The sequence below is a fragment of the Uranotaenia lowii genome, chromosome 2 (genome assembly GCF_029784155.1).
Source record: "Uranotaenia lowii strain MFRU-FL chromosome 2, ASM2978415v1, whole genome shotgun sequence".
In the NCBI taxonomy this organism is placed as follows: domain Eukaryota; kingdom Metazoa; phylum Arthropoda; class Insecta; order Diptera; family Culicidae; genus Uranotaenia; species Uranotaenia lowii.
This window is the reverse complement of record NC_073692.1, coordinates 181,817,029-181,842,444: the sequence shown is the minus strand read 5'-3', so window position 1 is coordinate 181,842,444 and position 25,416 is coordinate 181,817,029. Positions and strand designations below refer to the sequence as shown.

General features: G+C 37.0%; 2 protein-coding genes across 3 annotated transcripts in view; both read left to right on the top strand.

Annotated features, from left to right (window-relative positions):
* Positions 1-11,795, top strand: part of LOC129747999 (leptin receptor gene-related protein) — a 156,376-nt gene extending 144,581 nt beyond the window's left edge. The window contains exons 1-4 of one of the 2 annotated variants that reach the window (XM_055742451.1): positions 8,721-8,741; positions 9,014-9,088; positions 9,170-9,350; positions 11,226-11,795. In XM_055742451.1, coding sequence (XP_055598426.1) covers positions 9,021-9,088; positions 9,170-9,350; positions 11,226-11,327 — 351 coding nt within the window. In that variant the 5' untranslated portion in view covers positions 8,721-8,741; positions 9,014-9,020 and the 3' untranslated portion in view covers positions 11,328-11,795. Of the gene's footprint in view, positions 1-8,720; positions 8,742-9,013; positions 9,089-9,169; positions 9,351-11,225 lie in introns of those variants that run through there. The other variant, XM_055742450.1, reaches the window with a different exon arrangement.
* On the top strand, positions 3,470-6,614 carry LOC129747996 (uncharacterized). Its single transcript, XM_055742446.1, has 5 exons — positions 3,470-3,602; positions 3,663-3,799; positions 4,500-5,228; positions 5,292-6,107; positions 6,174-6,614. Exons 2-5 carry the CDS (start codon positions 3,674-3,676, stop codon positions 6,360-6,362), a joined length of 1,860 nt encoding a protein of 619 aa, XP_055598421.1. The 5' UTR covers positions 3,470-3,602; positions 3,663-3,673; the 3' UTR covers positions 6,363-6,614.
* Positions 11,796-25,416: the final 13,621 nt, after the last annotated feature.

The window sequence follows — 25,416 nt, the reverse complement described above, 5'->3', positions numbered from 1 at the left end:
CTGAGTTTTAAATAAATAATGTGATGCATAAAAAAAAGTAGAACCTGAAAACTCCTAACAAAACCATTTGATAGTTTTGGTATGACAAAAAGCAGCGTAGAAAAAAAATTGCAAAAAAAAGCATTATAAAGTAAAATTACGAAAATGGGTAATCATTAAAGTAAATCAGGAAATTAAAAACAAAGAAAATAAAAATAGACCTATTCAATTGAAATTGAGGCACTTTTAATCAAGGAAAACAAATAGTCGAAAATAAAGGCAGGCAATGAAACACAAACAAGAAAAAAAAATAACCAAAGTACAATTGTTAAGATGTATCTGAGTCCATGAAAAAATACCAAAATGTCTTACTTAAGTGAGGGGCTGTTATGAATATCAAATGAAGCATTCAATAATAAATCAAAATTGTAGTACAAAACATATGAACATGTATTAAGCGGTTTGAGGAATTTAAGAATTTGTAAGGAATGAGATTGGCTCTAATATTCAACATTCGATAAATTACAGTATATAATCAAGTATTCTTTTAATGTGTTTTCTTCTGCAAAATTCATAACGATCTTTAATATCATAAAAGTATATTCGAAAAATAAATTTGGTAGAAAAACAAATGTACAATAGACGAAAATTAACTGTGGGATTCAAAGAAGACGTTTGAAGCATAAAAATGATAAATTCAATAATATTAAAAACACAAAATGACACTTTAAAGAACTTCTGATTTTTTTTTAAAATAATATATACATATATGGTTACCCTAATAACCGGAAATGAATGAATGGAAACCCAATTAAACTAAATAAGGTATTTCAAGTAAAAACTTAGGTAAAACAAAAATAATCATAAAACAGTAGAGGCGGGGGATAATGTAGTGTATAGTACCGGTAGAAAATAAATATAATCATCTTGTAATGAACACTACTATTATTTTGAAATATTCATGCGTTTAATGTTTAATTATATTGTTAAATGATAATTTCCCTGTTTAGTGTGTAAAACGGTAGAAAATCCTAGAAAGAAAAGTAAGCGAAAAAAACGATAGATCTCTCTCTTTCTCTCGGGTTTTGAAGATGAATTAGCAAACGCTTGAATTCAGTTTATAGGAGATCCTAATTGAGGACGCACGCGACTCGCTTTGCTCTTCCACTTGAGCAAGTGCCGTCACGACACTCATCAGGTTATACCAAACAACGATACTGTCGGTCATAGAATACGGAAGCTTTTGCTTTGGGTCCGCCGCGAAAACCCATTTGATTAAACTAGAACGAATACAGTATCGTTGTTTGCGTATTGCCATGGGTTGTATGCAATCAACACATACGATGTGTCTCGAAGTACTGGCGGGAATAATGCCGTTGAAAAATCGGTTCTTCGATTTATCGCTACGTTTCCTAATTCGAAGTGTAACTATGAATCCTTTGGTGATAGAAAATTTGGAAAGGCTTATGAATATTAATCCGCATGTAAAATATGTAAACAATTATAAAACTTTTAGACAGTTAGAAATAAACCCTTCTTTGTTAAATTCGGACACGAGTCACTTTTACCCGATCAGTAGTTCCTTAATAAAATTCGATCTGTCCATGACCGCTGACATCCGTGGAATACCAGATCACGTCCGACCCAACGTCATTCCTTCAATCTTTGCATCAAAAGTACGTGAAATTGACCCTACAAAAATGTTCTTTACTGATGGTTCCAGAATCGACGGCGCGACTGGTTTCGCAGTGTACAATGAGCGCTTTGAAGCTTCGTTCAAGCTTCGAGAGCCATGCTCCGTTTACGTTGCTGAATTAGCCGCAATTTATTGTAGCTTGGAACACATTCGCACACTGCCCGTAGACCACTATTTCATCTATTCGGATAGTCTCAGCTCCGTTGAGGCGATTCGATCGATGAAACTGATGAAGCGCTCTTCCCATTTTTTGCTGGAAATTTCAGGGATATTGGGCGCTTTGATCGAAAATTCGTACAGGATTACCTTAGCTTGGATCCCGTCTCATTGTCTTATTCAAGGCAATGAGAATGCGGACTCATTGGCTAAGGTGGGCGCGTTACAAGGTGAAATTTTTGAGAGGATAATAACTTACAATGAATATTTTTCAATACCTCGCACTTTAGCGATTAACGCTTGGCAGTCTAGCTGGGATAATGGCACAAAGGGACGTTGGTTCCATACGATTATCCCTAAGGTTCCGACGAAGGCATGGTTTAAGCATTTTAACATGAGTCGCGATTTCATTCGCGTGGTTTCTCGGCTCATGTCAAATCACTGCCGGCTTGACGCGCATTTGTTTCGTATACAACTAGTTACAAGCAATGTTTGTGTTTGTGGGGATGGCTACCACGACATTGATCATGTTGTGTGGACGTGTGAACGGTTTGATCGATCGAGGGCTTGGCTACTGGATACCCTTAGGGCCCGAAGTAAACTACCTGGTGTTCCAATTCGAGACATCTTGGCAAACTTAGATCTTGAATATTTGTACCCTATATACAAATATCTTAAAATGTCTGACTTGGTCGTTTAGTCCTCTTCCCCTCTGTCTTTACTCTATCTAATGCTCTTTTCGTCTATTCATTAGAACAACCTCTCGTCCGACCGGTTCGATAACACCGGAAAGAAGGCTGGCCAGGAAGACAATACCTGAGGTAGCTAACGAAACCACGCTACAGGAAGCCACCACCAACCCAAGACGGAAATCTGTACTCGAGAGTGACCCTACACAATCCTCTTTCCTTTCCTCTAGTTAAATTAATTAACAGTTGAGTAGCCGCGACGATTACGGCCCCCCTCTTACTAACATCACACAAAAGTGAAATCAATACTCGGCACAAAAAAACTTTATGAGTTAAATGCCTTAATAAAACTACTTGTTAAAAAAAAAAAAAAAAATACGAATAATTTTTATTCTGTTTCCTATCCGTTGCAGTGATGATCTAAAAATCACTTCCCTTCGCTCATTGAGTCCGAGTCCAATTCGAGAAGCTGCGTTAGGAAACATGGGAGGAGCGGATACAAGATCAGGTGCTGTGCAGTCACCGGGGAGGAGGCAGCAGCACTTGCGAAAATGCAACAAAATAGTGCATATTCATTGTAAACATCCAACACGGGAGATTTCGATTCATGCGACCTGAACAAGTTTTCGATAAATATTTTTAGTTTTTAATATTAATCCAAATATTTAAATAAAAGCTCTTTTGGATATACACGGTTTGATGCTTGTTGTTCTACATTCATTCAGATGTTTTTGCATAGAATTTTTCATTCCATTTTGCAAATTTTTACTTTTGTGACCATGTTTAAAAAATAACCATAATCCAAGTTCTCCTTGAAATCTCATTTTATGAGTTTTCACTGAAAACTCATAAAACGACTTGATCCACAAAACTTCGATTATGGTTATTTTTCAAGCATTAATGGTTCAATATGGCCGAGCGTGTAAGTCTAGTACTACCAAATATTTTTGCACGCTCCATTTTCAATTTCAAGCGTTCATTGTAGAAATATTTTCCGTTATTCAAAATTTTCGAGTATTTTAACGATTTCTCACTTTTGATTATTGTTTTTAAGGTTGTTACGTCCAATTCTATCGATCAAGGTTAGTTAAACTCACAAAAAGAAATAACTGTAATGAGAATATTTTCCTGCAATGTTCCAGATTCAAACAAAATGAGTGCGGAAAAGTTGGACAAAATTGAAATGGAGAACGAAACCAATGAAGAAACTGAAGTTTCCATGGAATCTAAGAAGATGGACACATCTAATTCCGAGGATAAACTGTCCCCTGGCCAAAAGGTAAAAATCTTATAAAGGCTGATTCTTAAAGCGTTGGCAGAACATAAGGGAGCTTGGGGTTCATAGTCAGGAGATGGTTGAAAAAATTAAATTAAAATTAAAATATAGGTTGTCTAGAATTACTTCGAAAGTACAATGTTAAAAGTTTTAAATCATTAAAAAATTAAGAAAATGAATTATTAAAAATTTTGAATCATGTAAAACAAAATATATCTCAACAAATTTTCTGCTTAAAATTCGCAGACACCGCATGTGGAAATGAAAAATCTTATTTTGTAATGTAACTAAAAATTTACCCCCTATATGATTAAACTTCCGCGGTGCAAATCGCGGGAATCGTAATTAAAAATATTTTTAAAAAGTTTTAAAACAGACCAGTTTAAAATTCATTTTTTAACCTAGACCAGTTAAAATTCGTTTTTTAGCTACTCTACCTTGTTACAAACCAACTTGCGTAGTTTTTTTTTAAGCTTTTGGCGTTATACTAAAAATTTTCCTTTTTAATAGAGGTGTATGTACCACAAACAAAATTAACCGTTTTATCCAAATCATAGCAACTTGAATTACTAACTGTAATTAATAAATCGAAAAGCTATTTTGCAAAATATGAATCAGTCTGTGGTTCTACATTTTAAATTTAAACGGAACTATTAAAATTATCTTTAATTTTTATGAAATATTTTTATCCGTAAAATTCAAGCGGCACCACGAACCGGATCCGGATCGAAATCCGGAGGAGGACCTGGTTACCGAACCACAAAAGAAGCTATGCCGTTTTTATTTTTTGGACCACTGTGACAAGGAGGAATCTTGCATGTTTATGCATTCGGAATTTCCCTGCAAGTTTTACTATTTCGGGTTGGAATGCAGCGAAGGATCCAACTGTAAGCTGCATCACGGTCGGGCCCTGGCCAGCCCCTTAAAGGAAGCTCTGTGGGATCACGTGACCAATGCCCCATCTAATTTGATGCAACGTTTTCCCTGCTTCCCACATGCACTGCTGAAGAAAAACTTCGAAGATCGACACTCGGAGCTGCTTCAGTGCGAGGAAGAAGGTTTGCTCTCAGAATCGGGACAGTTGACGCCTCCTCTACCGGTGGAAGAAAATAGAGTGTTCAATCCTAACTCCTCAACCTTGCTGAGCGAGGTCATTAAAACGGTTACAAAATCTCCACCGAAACATTCCGAGGCTGCGTTGCTGCAGCTGAGCGAGCTGGTCAAAATTCTTTCCCCGGAACAAATGATTAAATTGGCTAATATTGGAGTTGAAACCATGGAACAGCTAATGCAGATGGGAGCCAATTCTTTTTCAGAAATTGGTTTCGATGGAGATACGCTAAACAGGATCGATGATTTCATCGAATCGCATCGGTTGAGTTCGATCTACAGCAGCAAACCTGAAGAATCTGACGAACAAACTAATGAGATGGTGCATAAGTTTTTTTTTAATTTGAATCGATTTCGTTTATTTTTTAATCTGTTAATTTTTTAGGGTTCAACGGAGATAGAAAATATGAATGTATCCGATGTTCCGATCAATCTTTCAGAGCCCGCCTTAACGGACAAAGAGCTTCTCAGTATCCTGAATGACGGATCCGCAAACCTTTCTAACGATAGTAATTGGACAGCAGCTCGCAATCCTGCTGAATCGGAAAGCCATCTAGATTCGACAACAGAAAACAGTATGACCAGTTGTGGCTCGGATCTTGAGGGGTCCAACGAGAACCCATCGCAAGAACAGCCGCAGCAAAAAGAAATCATCTCTGAGGATCGACGTAACATCGGAAGCCTGCTCAATCAAGGATACAGCTTAAGCGAGTTAATCAATTTGGACGCGAAGGAAGGTGTTGCTCTAAGCGTCTCCTCTTCCATTACCGAAACAGCTAACAGTTCTGATCACAACTTAAGCAGTGAGCTAGCTTCCATGAATGACCTTGGAGCGGTTCAGTTGAATGATAGTGGTTCCAGTATCGATGCCAACAACAACCTCAAGGTACTGCTGAGTTCTACCGTCGACAAAGATACAAAAAATTTGGAATCCATTGAAAGAACCGTAAACGAATTGAAAAGGATGGATTCGCTTATTTCTGATACCTCTCAAGTTCAAGAAACCGCTGAAACATCGGATAGTGACGTCTCTATGACTCATACTGCCAATGATGATAAGATAATATTAGGCAAATTGGAAGAAAGTTGCAACGATAACCGACCCAAAATTAAATTGCCATTTGAGTCCATTATTAACCACTACACCCCTGCTAAAGAAATCGAAGCTAGTAACAGAAAGTTCCCAGCCGTTCCTTATAAGGTATTTTTTTTAATAGCTTGACTTGTTTTACGGTGTCATCAAATGAGTTTTCCCATCTAATTGCAGTTGGTTCCCATCGATATCCCGAGGCCCAATTTCGAACGCATTCGAAGATCTTTCATAACGCAGCCGACGTTCAGTTTGGATCCCCGCATTCAGCTGATGTTTAACGTCGGTCCGGTGGAAGCTCGTCATTTGGATCACACCAAGAAATTGGACCGGGATCCGCGACTAAAGAAGCAGTCGTCCTGCTAGATTGGATGTTTTCTATTTTTAATATTGACATTGTTTTCATTTTCTTTTTATTATTCATTATCAGTTTGTCTATTCTTTGTTAATTCTTCCTATTGAACGACAACTTTTCAACTAACTAAGTGCCATAGTTTTAAGACCATGTTAATTGAAACTGCTTAGAACATACCTGCGGATGACAGGTATTCACCATTTCAATTCGATGGAATTTAAATTTGTAGACGCAAATACTCGTTGAAGACTGTTGAACAGAAAACATGACTTTTAAATAAAAAAATGGTTCGATCTTTGTTCAGTAGCAAACTTCTTTTTGATATGCGTATTCCAGAAAAATGTTCTATGAATGAATGATTTAAAATCTGTCATCCGAGCAAATCTTGCAATTTTATACTGTGGTCTTATTTTCACTATACTCGCGCTTGCTGCGGATGCCCTAAAGGGCAGGAATCAGCGTTATGACGTAAAAACTATGCGATTGTCTCGCGTTCGGCATTTTCGGAGGTAATTTCCAAAATCGAATTTCTTTGGCTTTTTTTCTTCTTTATATACTAATATCTCGATCATGGAACCTCCTGCAGCTACCATTTTTTTTTAATTATCTTTATCAAAGTTTTTTTTTCCAGGAATTTACCACTTAGGGCATTCTTTCCTAAAATATCAAAGTGTGTTCTTTCCATAAAAAAAAATATTGGCTCTTCCGATTTTTGACCACCTCATTTCCCATGAGGCCGTTCACATACCACGTGGACAACTTAGGGGAGGAAGGGTGCATGAAAATGTCCATGCACGAAGAGGAAGGTCTAGGGGTTTGGGTCATATCCACGTGGACATGCTTACTTACTTTTTCAATATCCATTTCAATACTTTCAATATTTCATTTCAATAACAAAAAGGCTAAATGTCAAGGAATATTTAACGGCGTGTTCGTAAATTGATTTTTTCTATCGAAGTGATTTTTTCCATCGATGTTGGCGTTTGTAAATTAAACAAACTGTATGCAAAAGCATTGGAAGGTGATTTGACATCTACCAAACAAATCGATGCATCACCCAAACAAATCAGTTTACGAACACGCCGTAAATAGTAAATAGCCCTTGGCAAAAAGTAGTGTTTCCTAACTGTCAAAGTAGAAACAGAAAAAAAAACAATTTAAAATCTGTCCACGTGGACATCCGAGGAAGGGGGTAGAGGTATGTCAAATGTCCACACAGGGAGGGAAGGGGGTTAAAAATCTAATGTTTCGGTCCACGTGGTATCTTTTTCTTGGATTTTCATTCTGACGGAAGATTACTAGGGGCCGACTAATCTTCCGACAGAATGAAAATCCTGGAAAAAGATACTTGAAAAGGTGTATATTGCCTCTGATTATCCCATCAGTGCCGACTATAGACACTATAATTTCATATAGTCTGGCAAAGAGAACGACGGGAGCCAATCGAACTGTCATTCGCGGGAGCCAATCGAGCAAACTTTCTAAATATTGGAAAATCATGGTTGAAGTATTGTGATTCACAAAGCTTTTCTGGCATTTTGTTAACATAAACTAAAGTTATTTGGGATTATTTTCACTATTTTTTCACCTATAAATCATAATATATTTTTCAAAAGCGTTTTCTAGTTGAAGTGATAAAAATAGCATGTTATTAACGAATCTGAGGAAGTATTTTTTATTTTGCAACAAGAGAGAGTTATGAAGAGCTTGAACATTATCGTTGAATGCTAGATTGGCTCCGCGCGAATGACAGTTCGATTGGCTCCCATCATCCTCTTTGCCAGACTATATGAAATTATAGTGTCTATAGTGCCGACTATAGACACTATAATTTCATATAGTCTGGCAAAGAGAACGACGGGAGCCAATCGAACTGTCATTCGCGGGAGCCAATCGAGCAAACTTTCTAAATATTGGAAAATCATGGTTGAAGTATTGTGATTCACAAAGCTTTTCTGGCATTTTGTTAACATAAACTAAAGTTATTTGGGATTATTTTCACTATTTTTTCACCTATAAATCATAATATATTTTTCAAAAGCGTTTTCTAGTTGAAGTGATAAAAATAGCATGTTATTAACGAATCTGAGGAAGTATTTTTTATTTTGCAACAAGAGAGAGTTATGAAGAGCTTGAACATTATCGTTGAATGCTAGATTGGCTCCGCGCGAATGACAGTTCGATTGGCTCCCATCATCCTCTTTGCCAGACTATATGAAATTATAGTGTCTATAGTGCCGACCGGTAAGAGCCAATCTAGTACCGCCAATTTTAAGGATTGACCGATGAGGCAGCTCTTCTTTTTTTCTTCTTCAGCATTTGAGTTTTCAAACATCAAAACAACACCAAAAACTCAGGCAAAAACAGAAAAATGGCAGATTCATTGAAAGGTAAATATAAAATTCAAAATTTCTTTGGAATAAAGCTTTGTTTTATTATAAAAAGTGCTCAAATTAGCAGATACTGTTCTAGTAGTTTCAAATCCGCTAAAATCTACGCCTTTTCCAATTGTATTCGACGTACAAAGGCTAATATATTTTTCTCTTTTTTTCACGTCCTTCATGTTTGATGATGTCTTCGAACAAAATCAGTGTAAGTTTCCTTTTTTCAGATTAATTTATTCAAAACAATCACTGACCTTTTTTCGTTTTCTCAATTTCAGAATCGTTATGCTGGCCATGCTTGGCTCCATCGGAATGACCATGATCATTCTGGCTTGTGCGCTTCCGGCTTACAAGTGAGTAAAGCTAATTTGATTATAACAAAACCATCATTATAGATGACTCATTTTTCCTTTGTCCGATCCTTTGATGTGCAGAGTCTGGTGGCCATTCTTCGTGGTGCTGTTCTATTTGATAACACCGATTCCGGCACTGATTGGAAAGCGGAACTCGGTTGACGGAGATCGGATGGCTGCCGTTACTAATTCCATCTTTGCCACCATCGGAATCGTTATCAGTAGCTTCGCTTTGCCGATTGTGCTGGCCCGGTCCGATGTGGTAAGTAAACAAAATGTTTAAAATGAATGGGTTCTTCATGAAATTATAGAAAAAGCCTTGGTAGATCCCAAGGCTGCCATTGCTTTTGATAAAAATAAAACATCAACGTGATTGTTATCTCCACATTTTTTTAAAGGGTGTGCTTGTACACTGAGTATGTCGAACTGACACGAATTTGAAAACGTTTGGGGTCTGGAAAGCTTCCTTTTTGGTCAGAACGAACGTATGATTTTTTTTTAATTATGAGATTAGATTAAGAGGTACTTACAGGGGTATTGTTTAAAGTTGTATCTTTTATTATTGGTGTTCAACCACCGTTTTCTTGACTTGTTATTCCAAATGCGAGGATTGTTTCATTGTAGAATTTGTCATCGAGAGCCAGCTAGTTTATTAGAAAATGGCGTTAATTGAAAATTAGTTATATGTACAATAATTTTCTTTCACCATATTTTGGCTCCATGGTTTTTTTTTATCGTTTTTTTAAACGATTTTTATATTTTGAAATCAGTCAGCTTTTTTTCGATTTAAACTCCCGTACAAAAAAAGAACAATTCGGTATCAAATTTTGAATACGGCGAATGCGCCAAGACCTTTGTTTTGAGAAAAACGCATTCCAAGTTTCAGAAAATAAAATCAATTTCCTATTTAGCTGCGTACAATCATTTTTCTAAAGAAGTCGCTAAAATGCTTTCAAATTGGTTAAATTTCAACACCCGATCGATAAATATAGCTTTTCCGTACTAATTACCACAAAAAACTAATAAATATAACTGTGGGCCCTTTTACCACAGACTGGTGCTCTCATTTTGTTTATTCGCCAAATTGGAGTGCCCTTTTGAAGTGCAGAATGACTATTCGCCTTTTAGATCACTGATTAAAGAAGCAATATTCAAGCAAATTTCGGCTTGAAAACGGGTCCAAATGATCACGTTAACACATTAACACATTCAACGATCTTATAAATACTGATTTGTGCATCTCCTCGTCCTGGAAATTTTTTTTTCGAAAACTTCAATGCCCTTTTTCCATCTCGAAATAACTATTGGCCCTTTTGTTCGCGACGAAATTTTGAGGGGAAATGGGCGAATGAACTGTGGGATTACACACTAATAAAATAAGCTATTCGCCTTATTTAAAAAATTAAATTTATCTTCACTAAAATAAGAAAAATTGAAAGGAGATCATATTTTCGGATGTAAAATGAATAGTTTAACGCATTTATGTGATTATCTGGATTTGTTTACAGTTGGCGCATTCGCCGTATTCAAAATTCGATACCGAATTGAAATAAACTAACATAAGTTATGGGAGGTGTAAAAATCTTCTTCGGAACTATTCGGAAAAAAACTAGAAATGTGGGAAAGTCGGGATTATAATTTCATTGGTAAACTCGGAAATTTGAGAAATCGACATTTTCTCTCTCAAAAGATTATTCCAAAGTTAATTGAAAGTTTTTACTCTGTATTTACGACTTACTGCTTTGCCAAAACGAAATTCTTAGTTCTGTTCAGATATTATTTTTTTAATTTTTAAGATTTTTTTTCTCATTTTTGAAACTTTTTTTGTAAGAACTGAAAGTTTTGCATCTTCTTCAAATCACCTATAGCAAATTCAATGACAAATTGAGCTTTAGCAGAAAAAAAACACTTGAGTGGTCTAATCCTTCAGATTTTTATAGGCCACCAGAATTGGAAAAAGATTAGTCTTAATATATTCTTTCTCTCAATACATTTTTTGAAAAGTAGACGGACTTGAAATAATTTGAATTGAATTTAAAAATACCGTCAATACAATTTAATTTGTTATTTCAATCAAACATAAGAGTCAAAACAAATAGTATAAAAACTTAACTGGCTTCCTGTTTTCCTTTTTCAGATCCACTGGGGCGCTTGTTACCTGACGCTGGCCGGCAATTGCGTTGCGTATCTTACCATTTTGGGCTACTTCTTCGGGTACGAATCCGACGACTCCTGGTAGAACATGATCTAAATGGAGGGTAAAGCGATAAAGGATTGCATCACGTTGTGGCCACACCACCGAGCAAGTTCGTGAAATGTTTTCCCTCCGTGTGTGTTGTACCGATCGAAAAACATTGTGGTTTAAGCAAAGTTCAAGAATCCAACAGTTTCATTTTTTGTTTGCTCCATGCAATCTCAACCTCTCCGCGATGGTTGAGCTAAACATTATATAGAATCAACATTTCAGCTTTAGGGTGTATTTATTTCTTTGGAGATTTTTTTTTGTTAACTCTGAATATGTTTATCATTGACGAGCCGAATAAGTAGGATTCTAGTAGTTCGTAGAAGCTTGCAGGCTCGCAATATCGAAACTTAAATGAAATAAAATAAAACAGTACTGAAAATACTATGCGAAATAATATTGTAATACTTTAATCTAATCTATTCAATTAAAGGTGATCAATAAATATATCATTGATTAACAAAGCGCCGGTGTTTTATCTGGACTGAAAAAAGACCATCCACGTTGTCTGCTGAAAAATATGGGAAATGGCCTCGGTGCGTTTTTTCTAATCATGGAAAACTTCTGACAAAAGAAAAATTTATCCTGAATTTGAATTCCTTTTTGTTTGATGCTAGCTCGAGAAATAGTGGCTCCAGAGAGCTTGTAAGAAATCATTGAAATAATTGACCACTACACCAAACTTTTTGAACGCTTCGTAGCAGTACTACATCTGAGGCCTATTTTATAGGTTTTTTTTCTTAGATATCGAATTCCGGGAAAACAAACGACTGAAGCAGAACATTCATTATATTTGAGTTATATTTTATTAACATTATAGGGATTCCTGAAGCATGGATTTAGGGATGAATGACTTGAAGAAGTTAAAATCCAACAAAAAAAATAAAGTATGGATTTTAGATTACGGCTCTTGGATTTTATTGAAATTAAGTTACTTGATATTGATGCAGTTATGGGATGCCAGTCTACGAATCGAAACTTGCAAAACAGTTTGAAAAATTTTAAACAGTTTTGAAACTTTCAGCTTTTGAAAAAAAGCGGTTCAATAGCGTGACAGCGAAAGGAGTCATGTCGAATTTCGAAAATGGCCCAGATGCATGTTGTAGATTGGCCCAACACAATGACCTTTGCCAAATTTCAGTTCTATCTGTTTGTTGTGTCCAACTGGGCACGAATAAATACACAAGAGATGAGGGCATTGCCTTGTGAATCCTCCTACAATCAACAAGTGTTTTCTTCTTGTTATCCTCCGTGATTCAGAGGATATTACTGACTTAGGGTGCTTTAAGTGATCAAAGTTAAGATTTTTTATTCTCAAAAATCACTTAAGGGGAGACCAAAGATTATTTTGAAAAATGATATTTTAATGATGATGCCAAATTACTTAAAAATATTGCAAAAATATATATATTCCACAATGTACCTACTATGAATTTTATCCTACACTATATCAAATATGACGTATGACGCTGTATATGACGCTCATTAGACCGATTGTTCTCTACGGGCACGAGACATGGATATTGCTCGAGGAGGACCTGCGTACACTCGGAGTATCCGAGCGACGAGTGTTAAGAACCATCTTTGGCGGCGTACAGGAAAACGGAGTGTGGAGGCGAAGGATGAACCACGAGCTCGCGCGCCTCTACGGCGAACCCAGTATCCAGAAGGTGGTGAAGGCTGGCCGGATACGCTGGGCGGGACATGTTGCGAGAATGCCGGACGACTGTCCTGCAAAACAGGTGTTCGCTACGAATCCGGTAGGAACAAGACGAGCGGGGGCGCAACGAGCGAGGTGGATAGACCAAGTGGAGCGTGATCTGGCGAACGTGGGGTGCCCGAGAAATTGGAGAACGGTTGCTATGAACCGAGTGAATTTTAGGAATTATGTTCGTCAAGTTATGTCGTGAGACGGAATACTATGTAAATAAATAAAATACTATATCAAATTACATGACTTCATAAAACAAACCATGTGCGAAACTATCTCTGTTGAACGAGATAAAGGTTGACCGTTGTGTCATTTTACCGGAAGCAGTTCGTATGGAGCTGTATTGTTTCTCCGATGCATCTGAAAAGGCGTACGGCGGGTGCATCTACATCAAAAGTATTGGCAAGCGTGGCGAGGTTCGAATTGATCTTGTATCCTCTAAATCTAGAGTTGCACCCCTGAAAAGCCAATCAATTCCAAGGCTAGAGCTCAACGGCGCTCTCTTAACGTCGGAGCTGTTTGAGATGGTGAAAGGATCGATGAGATTCGAAGGCCAGGTGTATTTTTGGACGGATTCCACCTGCGTTTGGCGTTGGTTGCAAGCTGTTCCATCTACTTGGTCAACATACGTAGCGAACCGGGTCACCAAGATTCAGAATCTCACCGATGGATACAACTGGAGGCACGTCCCTGGAATCGACAACCCTGCGGATCTTTTTTCCCGTGGGATTTCGCCGGAAGAAATTGGAAATAATCGATTGTGGTGGCAGGGACCTATTTGGCTGCAATTCGAGGAATCCAAATGGCCGGATTGCTTCGAGAATTATAACGACGGAACGGGAGATGAATAGAGGCGCAAGACGAAGGTGATGGCCGTTAGAGTTTCCAAAAACACGGAATTTAATTCATGGTTTTTGGAGCGATATTCAAACTACAACGTGCTTATCCGGCACACGGCCTATTTGATGCGGTTGCGGAAGTTTCTGCGCCTACGGAAAGCAGTAAAATTTGATTCTTTTCTCTCGACAGCTGAATTATTTGAAGCAGAAAGCGCAGTCGCTCGCTGTGTTCAATTAGAATGTTTTCCGGATGAAATTCAAGCACTTTCGAAAGGAGAAAATGTACCCAGAAGATACCCGTTAAGATGGTTTAACCCTTTCCTGGACCAAAATGGGATCATCAGAGTCGGAGGCCGGATTAAGAATTCAGCTGAACACTGGAACGCTAAACACCCAATTGTACTCCCAGCGTGTCATCATTTAACCAAGTTAATTTTCGAGTATTTCCATCAAAGTTTGCTACACGCTGGGTTCTGCTTCGGTTCTGGCCACTTGGCGGAAGAAATTTGGCCAAACACATCATACACCAATGTACGACCTGTTTTAGAGCACGACCAACACCTGTACAACAGTTTATGGGAGAACTTCCTGCGGATAGAGTTAGGATCGCCAGACCATTCAGGAAAGTTGGAGTGGACTACTTTGACCTCGTCTACGTTCGTCCTGCTCCACGTCGCGCTGCTGTTAAGGCCTATGTTGCGGTTTTCATTTGCCTGTGTACCAAAGCCGTACACCTGAAGTTAGTCTCTGACCTCTCGACGGAACGATTCCTTCAGACTTTTCGTCGATTTGTTGCCAGGCGGGGGAAGTTCAGCGACGTTTATTCCGACAACGGAACTAATTTCATCGGCGCGCGGAATAAACGCTCTACTAAAGAATCAAAAACACCGTGATGACATAACTAGAGAATGCAGTAGGTCAGGTATCCAGTGGCACTTCAACCCTCCCGGAGCACCGCATTTTGGGGGCTTGTGGGAGGCCGCGGTTAAGTCGACGAAGAAACACCTTCTTAGAACCATTGGCGAAACAACTGTTTCACCGGAGAGTTTTGCAACGTTGCTTTCCCAGATAGAAGCATGTCTAAATTCCCGCCCAATCACAGCCCTGTCAGACGATCCAAACGACCTCGAACCGTTAACAGCGGCACATTTCATCATCGGAGAATCGTTTGAAGCTTTGCCCGAACAGTACTTCGAGGATGTTAAGGACTACCGGTTGAGCGAAATGCAGCTGATGCAGAAACATCTTCAATCCATTTGGAAAAGATGGAAAACGGAGTACCTATGTCAACTCCTAAACTCGATATCAGTAGATGAATCTTTTATTTATTTAACAATCTTTGCAAATGCTTCAAATTACTTACAGAGATTAAACTAATTTATCCTAGATTTAAACACAGATTTCGACAAATTAAAATCAAATTCACTAGCAATTTCGTTGAATATTGCACAACATACATCTAAAAGATTGTTCTGACCATATAGAGTTCGTCGGTGAGAAAGTCTTAACAATTCCTACGACCGGGTCGTTCTTAAAGGAGCATTAAACGGCAGGAGCGACAGCAATTCCGGACAATCCACGTTATTCTGAATGATGTCGAAAATGAAGAGGCGTTGTAGGAAAACGCGCCTTGATTCCAGCGTCGGTAAATTGAGTAGTAAGCACCGTTGTTCGTAAGACGGGAGCTCAAATCCGTTGTTCCATGGTAGCTGACGTAATGCGTATCTGACGAAGCATCGTTGTACTTTCTCGATTTTCTTTGATTGTACCGCCTGATATGGTGCCCAAATTTGCACTCCAAATTCTAGAATGCTGCGCACAAGAGCACAATACAACGATTTCAGACTATAGAAATCACTGAAATACTGCGTGTTCCGTCGTATGAAGCCAAGAACCGAAAAACCTTTGGCTACTGTCGTGGAAATATGCTGAGAAAAACTGAGCTTGCTGTCCAAAGTAATACCAAGGTCCTTGACGACCGATGTGCGGTTCAGGATAGCCGTTGACATGTTGTACTCAAAACTAATAGGCCTTCGTTGTCGAGTGAACGTAATGGTATTTAAGTACATTTGGTTATGTTGGGAGCCATATCGTTCTGATTACACCAAGAGAGAAGACAGTCAATGTCCTTTTGGAGAGCGCAGCAATCGACTAACGAGGAGATTGTTCGGAAAATTTTGAGATCATCGGCGTACATCAGTTTTTCCGACTCAAGAATAGTATTCAAATCGATGATTAAGAGGAGAAATATTAGAGGTCCCAGATGACTACCCTGGGGCACTCCCGAGATTATTTGAAACGGAGACGAGTTAACAGAGCCCAGTCGAACGAAAGCAGTTCGACCTACGAGGTACGAGTTAATCCAGTTGCAGAGCCAGTCCGGAATCTTCACACGAACAATAGAAAAGGGAAAACGTCTAGGTCAAGGTCGAAGCTTTATATATTATCAGGAATGTAGCCGAGCAACTAATTTCTGGGTGGGTGAGAATGTACGAGAGTGATGCATGCATATCAACAATCGCACAAGAACTAAACCTAGATAACAATTCAAACCCCGACGAAACTCAGGAGAGATCTGCAAGACCGTGATAGGTGCAGAGCTGGTCCGTGATAGCTGATACATTTCCGCGGGATCATCGTTGGTGAGTGCAGCCTCACTGATAAGTAAATGTTTATCACTGATAGCGAGACGTGATAAGAGATCTCTTCACTGATAACATCGCAAGAAATGCTCTGAAGGTAAAGCCGAAGATCAAATTGTCGATGAGTTAGTTGGTATCGGATCTCCGGTGAATAAGGTTGTTGCACGTAAGGGCTTTTTGACCCTCGGTTTAAAATACATTTGTAATTTTAGTAGTTAGCATGTTTAATAAATAAGTTTAAATTGTTAGTCTTGATAAAGTCTTTTCCTGTAAATTGTGTTTCGCTAAATCGTGTTGGTGTTGTTATTTTTGCGCATTAAAATCACGAGAAACTGCTCAACCAAGGGAACCTATCGTCAACCGATGACGATGCTATGAACGTGCCTCATTGCTGCATGCCATTACGTAACTGGAATTCGGAGCAAAATCCGCGGATGTCCACCGGAAGGAAATAAGACCCAAGGTACCCCCCGAACAAACCATGAACCTAAACATTTTTTTTGTTTCGATTGTAGTCGTTTTACCATCTTTATGGCATTCGCGACTTTATCAACGTTGCAGTTGGCGGATCGTTATTGAAAAACTCATCCGGTACAACTGTGTTCGATGTTTACTCTTGGGCTCGAACTCGCGGACATCGGCTCAGGAGACAACAGACTTGCCAACTTAGCTATATCACAAGCCCGTACCTAAACATCGTACAATCACAACGTATAACAAGGATAGAAGAAAATCTGAAAAGAAAGGGATTAGTGAATTTGAATAAAGCTATAAGTGAAGTCAGAACTCAACATTTTGACGTAAATGCTTAAATTAATTTTGGTTGTTGTGAGAAGATATGACAAATTTTTCGAGAATTTCCAATCATTGAAATTATTAGTATCGAATGTTGACATCGAGTAATGAAAGAAAGATCGAGAGCGAAAAAGCGATTGCTTGGATTCAATACGCGAAATCTGTGATAATCATAATGGCTCCAGAGACGGAAATGGCTCTAGAGCTTTGAATTTACTCGGAAAGTATGCATCTTGATATCTCAAAATAGATTTGAGTGATGAACTTTTTATTAAAGTCAACCTTATTGGAATCTAAATATCTTCAGTTAATTTTATCGTAAGAAAAGTTCTGGAAAAGGCCTCCGTGTAAAGTGTTTTTTATCAAATCCTAAGGGACCGTAAAATAAAAATTTCTACTCTGTTGTGGTATGAGCCTACTTGGTTGAATGATTCAACTGAATCAAAGCAATCGAAAGGTTCCTTTTAGTTCAACCACGGTAAATGAAAAGTTCATATACCAGTATTTCGATAGCAACTTACTACCTTCTTCAGTGAACGTTTTCGATTGACGTTCACTGAAGAAGGCAGTAAGTTGCTATCGAAATACTGGTATATGAACTTTTCATTTACCGTGGTTGAATTAAAAGGAATCTTTCGATAGCTTTGATTCAAAAATTTCTTTGACTGTCATTATTGTTTAAATTTACAAATTTTGAAAACTGCAATGCAAATTGGGAGTTATATAAAACATTTGAGAATCATAAGATTTTAGAAATGTGAAACATAGTAACTTTGAATTCCAAAAAACTTAAATTAGTAGGTATTAAATTCTCTGTCATTTTTCAGAAATGACAAAAATAACAAAAATATCAAAAAATAACAAAAATGAAAATAATAATAAAATAACCAAAAATTCATTTTTTTTATTAAATTTAGTTATTTTTGTAATTTTATTGTTAATTTATAGAAATTTCCACCCTAAAAATGTGTACTTTTTAATTGACTCCGCTTTTGAGCGTAGATTTGACTCGTCTCATGGTAAAATGGGTTTAAATTTGAATGATCTCGCAAATGGAATAAGTGTATATGCACTTTCAATTCCCGCTGAACTCAAGACTCAAAAATGTGTTTGTGCTTATAGTAATATCCTGCACGTATTTTACGATCTCGTCTTTCACCAAAACTTCTTGAACTTCTTGTCTTCAAATGTCCAATTCATCAAGTAATCACTTGGAACTTTCTTTGCAGGTTTCATCATATTACCTTTCACCTGATCTGAAAGAATGTAGAATGTATGCAATTTTAAAAATGGCTCTCTTTGATCTGCTTTCTTCAACAGACCGAAGCAATGGCTTTTTTTCTGTATCATCATTTCCTCAAACGTTCCAATTTCTAGCATTTCTCCTCCGAATACAGATAAGTGAAAAATCGTCTGCCCAATTTTGACCATGATTGATTTGATTTCATCTATCATTCCAGGAGTTTTGATGAGCTTGGATGTTCAATCGATAATTAAAAAAAAAACAAAACTCAACAACGTTTTTTTATGATGTTTTTTTGAAATTAATATGATAGAAAAAATATAGCAGCAGTGTTAAACCAAATGATCAAAAAGCTAGTCAGGCGAAGCAAAACCCCCATTGAACCGAAGCTATTCTAAGCTCACAAGCGAAAGTGATTCGAAATTATCCACCCGCATCAAGTGACTCCCGAGGAAAGCAAAACACACCAGTTGCTTCTTACTTGATTTCCACCCCCTCTCGACGATAGACGACAGCTGATAGCTCTGAACCTGACGATAGAAAAATTTGAGCGGGAGGAGGTCAAGCTCGGTTTGTATCGGCTGTTTTCCTTTGCTTTCTAACAATCTTGATCCCGAACGGGCGGCGTGTATCCTTACGATTCCCTCAACGATATAGATAGTAGGGTGGCAATGGATGTATGGGGTAAATATTATCATTGAATTTGAAAAAACTGAAATGTCTATTGGTCTAAATAGCTGACATGTGCCAAATTTCAGCTCATTCTAACCTTATTCGGTCCATCCTCAAATGTCCGATTTATACGCTAAAAATCAACAAAATTTTTTGGGATTTTTTAAATGGTCAATGATATAAGAATGCAGAACTCATCGAGATCTGGTGCATTTTTTTCTTTCCAAAAAGTAGTTTTAGTACAATTTTCGGGTGATTTTTTTCCCCCAAAAACCATTGTTTTTCTACGGAATGCTTATAATTGGCATATATAAACATGCTTATAAGGAGTGTATCGGAAATTAACTATAAACATATTTGGGCCTTCTACTTATTAACGCGTGAACACGCACAACTGTGCTCACCTGTATGTAGCATCTTGATCTGCCAAGAGTGAACCAGCGCATTGTTTACTTTTGAAACATTCGTTTCTCTCAAAATGTCGCGAATTAAAAAAGAAGTTAAAATTCGTGTGTTGGACACTTGGATGTGAGAGAAGGGCATCTAGATGAATTAAGTGACGAAACGTTTCGGCATTCATCCGGCGAGCGTAAAATCCATCATCCACAAGTTCGGGGAACACTATACTATACTCATCAACCGGAATCGATCGATGTCCATACGGGATTTGGCGAAAAAAGCTGAGACATCGATCGGAATGGTACAGCGGATCAAGAAGCGGAACAACCTGAAGCCATACAAGAAGCAGAAAGTGAACAAAAATCACGAGCCAAAACCAGAGCTGTATCATCGAATTTTACAGAATCCAGATGCGTGCATTCTCATGGACGATGAAACTTATGTAAAATGGAATCCTAGCCCAAGCAACATTTTAAACTCTGAATGGTTTTATAAAAAAAATTAGCTGTTGTAAAAGGGATTTATAAAGTATTGTTTGCTTTGTAACGTAATTTATTAAGGTCTCTATATGAATGCCCTTTAAGATAGCTTAAAAGCAACTATATAATCTTTTTATAGAACTCCTGTCAAATTTTGTGTTGGTTTTATAACCATTTATTTTTTTGGTTCAGAAGAGTGCTAAAAAGCAATTATTAAACCTCTCTAGAAAACCAACCTTGGAGAAAACCACAACAAAGAATGTTTTATAACCATCAATTTTTTTGGTTTAGTAGAGCACTACAAAGCAATTGTTAAACCTCTCTAGAAAACCAACAAAGAATGACAGATGACAGTCCGATCGAAATGTAAACAAAAATGTGCGTGTGTGCCATCGTCTCAAAGCTTTACTACCAAATGGAGTTTTTGAGCTATTATTTCCCCCGCCCCGATGATGGAAAAAGCTGTTTCGGGAGACAACTGAGATCGAGTTTTGGTCACCGAGCACCACAGTTATATCATCTAATTTTCTCCTGGAAGTAGCTTCGTCATCAGCTTCAACGAGTGCCACTATGATTAGGAATCAATCCATGGCAAATCAGAATGTATGAGATACTAAGCCAGCGAAAGTTCCTTTACTTTTCCGTTCTTTCAAACTCTTTCCATCTTAATAAGCTTTGGAAACATTTCTACAAAGGGTGTGCTGGCTCTTGCTATTGAAACAAACATGTACAGACCCAATTAACATTTTAAATTCTTGATGGTGTTGCTTGCTTTTGATTAGTAATTATAAATTCTTTTTGTGTTTCATCGCTATCCGAAAACCCATAGAATCCTTGATGAACAACTTTTAGAAACAATTTACGTAGTATTCAAAAGGAACATATTTTCTTTTTTTTTTGTTTTATTACTACATAGCACTTCTTTAAATTAAATTACATTCCATACACTTCATCATCATTTCCGCTTGATGTTCTCCGACTGCTTTAAGCGTCAACGTTTTTCCGTCAGAATTTGACGATGCTAGTAGCGGATTTTAAGCACTATAATTTCCAATAACAGTCACTTTGTTGCTGCTTCGAATAGACTGCTTCCGGCTTGTTCCACACAACCAATTAGGGATCTCTCTGCCGGTTTTAAATACATCACCTTTTGGAAGTTGTGTTGCTCCATCAACAGCCGAACCTACAAACAAATTAAATCATGTTCCTGTCCACCATTACATCTCATTTCAGCATATTTACCTGTGGTTTCAGAATCTTAAGATGACAATTGTCATTCATATTCGCAGCTTCCTGGTCCTGGCCGTCACCTATAGAAAAAATATTCCACAGAAACGGCATTTTCGGATAGAGGATTTTTGTTTGTGAAATTTTAACCTGTTCTGCAGAATTTTGATTGAATGTTTTGTTCGTTTTGTTGTTGTTTCGATCTGTCATCCTGCACTGAAATAAATACTCTTAAAGAGATCCGACAAAAGATCATTTGGTTCTATAAGTTGTAAAACTGTTTTCCAAAAGAATATCTGCTCCTGGAATGACATTCCTTCAGAACAGTTGGTTTTATAAATGGTTTCTTCAAGCTAAATTGGAATTTTTAATAGGAAGCCATTTTTTTAAAAGAAATAATGGAAATATTAGAAAATTCTTCATAAAATATTATGGTGCATACCCGCATAGATGAGGATTGTAACCAAACGATTTCTTAAATAGTCAAACGACGATTTCATGAAGCGTAAAAAAACCTTTAGCAAACGATTATTCGAGCTGTGAAATACATTAGTTGAACCGTGAACTCCAAATTCACAGTATTTCTAATATGTCGTTAGGTTATGTAATTGTTAAAAACTGTTAAATCAGTTGTATGGAAGAACTGTTCTACATGCAGTCCAGTTAAGGTTGAAAACTCGATTGTGGAAAATGTATTTTGATCATCGGATTGTAATCGTTATAGTTATTTCGAGGAGCTCTCATGCCTAAACATTTACACAAATAGTTCTCTAACGATTTGACTTTACTTTATTCCAACGTTATTCAAACCGTTTAAGGGATCGTTCGTGAAAAGAGCACGTACACAAACGCAATTTGTCTAATGTATATCTATATGGGAGATTTTCGGATAAAAATGGCCGATCTTTTCTTATTTTATCATTTTATTAAATTTTAATATTGCCGCCCAATTTGATTCAGTGCATTTTTGTTGTGCTTCCTTCTGGTGAATATTTCAATAAGCATGTCCTGTAGAACGTCCCTGGGTTCCGGCACAAAGCAATCCATTGGACGGATTCGAACTTTGGGGATCCCAGTAGCGTAACCTGAAACATAAAAAATGCGATTATCGGATTTGTTTTAAAAGATTTTTATTTCCACTTACCTGAAACACACAATGTCATGGTCCTTTTAATTTCTTTCAGATTTCAGTACTCTAGATCTCGCAGGTTTAGTAAAAATTCAATTTTCCGTGCCGCCCTAAAACAAAATCCTCCCGGCGCAGCAAAACAAAAATGAAACGTTTGCGTCAGTGGTGCCAGGTTGAATGTTTTATCAATATGTTTATAGATATGGAGATGCGAAATTTTTAGTTAAATATTTTAAATGATCAGGATGAATATGGGTAGAGAACTAAGAATGTTTTAGAAATATTAATGAGTATTGATTCAAATGAGGAATTCCGTTTAATTCAAATCAATGTTTTGGATCGAGATTGAAATACACCATTAGTGGTATGAATAAGGTTTAGCAATTGCTTCGGTAGCTTTTACTTAGCTCGAAATCAATCAAAGCAAAAGTCCAAAGCATTTGCTTAGTTTGGTATGAATAAACATTTGCTTAGCGGATGTGTACTAAAGTCTTAGAACATAGCTTTTGCTTCGAAAAATAGAGCTATCCAACCAGCAGAATCTGAAGTTTTCTAAAGTAAAATGAAAGAAGACGATCAGAAAATTGAAAAGTACGGCTAAAGTAGCCTTGAAGTCGACGAAGCGGGTGGTGGGTGTAAGAACGACCGGATTTTTTTTGTTAATGCGTGCTCGTATGTTGATGTTTAAAGAAAAATGAATACATATTCGAATATTGTCAAACAAAAAATGGCCTAACTTTAATATTTATCATAAGCTCTCCCACATGTATTCGGATCGGGATAATCCGATGTATAAAAAATATAGGCAATAGACGCGCATTTTAATTTAGATTTATTTTTTAATCTTAGGATTAAAAAAAATTATATAAAAATGAGAGATCTGTATAATGTTTTAAATTATTACAATTTATTTCTTACTTTGAGCCAATTGGGACTTCTTCCACTATAGCCGGATTTTTTTTAATTTGAAATATTTACTAATTGATTTGTTTATTGTCATCTTAGACGAATGATTTTATACAACGACAGGAATATGAAAAAAGTTGGGTTATCGCTTAGATTTTGAAGTGTTTTGAAGTGAAATATTGCTAATTTGATAAGTTCTTGACGTTGTTAAAGAATTTTTTATTGGAAAAGTCTGCTACCGAGCATGCTTAGAAAATAAAGCAATTGCTATGAGATTTGTCGAGCAATTGCTTCAGATTTGAGCTTTATTCATACCAAACAGCTTGTTCTAAAAGTAAAAGCTCCTGACTGAGAAAACAGCTGTCAAAAAAAAATTTATTCATAACAACCGAAGCAATTGCTTTAAGCGACTGCTCGACTGCTCGATTCAGTTTAGCAAAAGCAATTACTAATTTTTTTTCATACCACCCCATGTAAAAGTAAATTCGATGTTTATATGAAATTGGTTTGCGTCTAAGTAGCTCGCACGTATATAAAACAATCATAGTTTACAAGAAAATCTTTTTAAAAAAACTATTGCTGATGGTAAAATCATCAACGAAAACCACAAACACCATCGGAACTCCAAGCTCTATTTCCAACTGGATTCCATTATTGTTTTCGAAACGCTACAGAGTCATATCACTTATCAGAATATAAAAATTATTTAAGAGATATTTTTATAAGTTCATGCTGTTTTTTTGCAAAACTGTCTGGCATCTCTGACCGGCGTTTCGCTCATTTTTGACAGAAGTCATGGACGGTTTGGTTAACGGTTCGAGATCGGTTTTACGATTACAGAAATATTGAAGGAAATCGTTCGTACCATTGTATCGCCTTTCCAGATACCATCACTTTTTCACATGAAGGTTCATGTTTCGTTTTTATCATTTAAATCTGTCATCGAAGTAAAGTTTAATAGAACAGCTACGTTTACAGAGAGAATCACTTTTTCTGAAGCTGTTGAGGAATCGTATAGACCGTTTGAGATATAGTTTTTTAGTATGCGGGTATGCATTAATTACCAAGAAATTATTTGAAATACATGTTATTCAAACTAATTATTATAAAAAAATCGGACATTGGGCAGTAAAATATAGATATTGAATTTCATCTTAATTACCTTATAACAAAAAGAAATCATTTGTGCTCCTTTATTATGTAAAGTTCGAGGGGGGCTCTGTTTATTTGTCACTATCTTGAAAAATTAATCGAAAAATTTAAAAGCGCAACAACTTTATCGATTAATATGGTGAAAAAATAATTAAGATGCAATAATATATATCAGTATGAATAATGTCATCCCTGAATCCTGACCGAAAAAATTCTAAAATTTATTTGTAATTGCGTCAGATTATTTTATTTTGAAAAAAGCATTTAAAAAACTCTTCTCAGAGTTTAGTTTTTCCATGTGTCATTTTTTTATCTGCCTCTAGGATTGATTGTCTTGTAACGGCTCTAAGCAAAACCCTTTTGAGTCCATATGGTTGTATAAGGTACTGATAATGTTTTCTTCAGGACCTTCTGTAGGTGGGCCTTTTTACACTTATAGGTGTTTTATAAATGTTTTAATGCGGTTTATAAAACTAATCGTTGTTTTATAACCAAGCATTGAGGCTCCCTTCCAGATTTTTATAAAACTAAAATTGTTACTTGGGTAGTACTCTTCCGGGACCACAATTCTATACTGCAGCTATTGGGGAGTATGTGAGTGACCACGAGAAGTCGATTGAGGGGGAAAATCTGCAATCTGCTCCTGCGGATTGCTTCCACTATATAAGAAACTTACGACTCCACCATTGTTCTGGCCGCATTACGCTAAATGTACTCTTACATGGTTCGAGGATAACGATGTAGATTTCGTTGAGAAAGATATTAACCCACCAAACTGCCCCCAGCTTCGCCCCATAGAACAGGACCATGGCGGTTTTCAAGAAAAATTGGAAAGCTATGGCCAAGAAGTGTAATCAATCAGCTGTACAAAACCTAATGAAACGCGTCATGT

Excerpts from the sequence above, each read along its gene's own strand:
- LOC129747996 (XM_055742446.1), top strand. The coding sequence starts at position 3,674 with ATGAGTGCGGAAAAGTTGGACAAAATTGAAATGGAGAACGAAACCAAT. Across the intron at positions 3,800-4,499 it reads AACTGTCCCCTGGCCAAAAG|CGGCACCACGAACCGGATCC; the intron begins GTAAAAATCTTA and ends GTAAAATTCAAG. Across the intron at positions 6,108-6,173 it reads TCCCAGCCGTTCCTTATAAG|TTGGTTCCCATCGATATCCC; the intron begins GTATTTTTTTTA and ends ATCTAATTGCAG.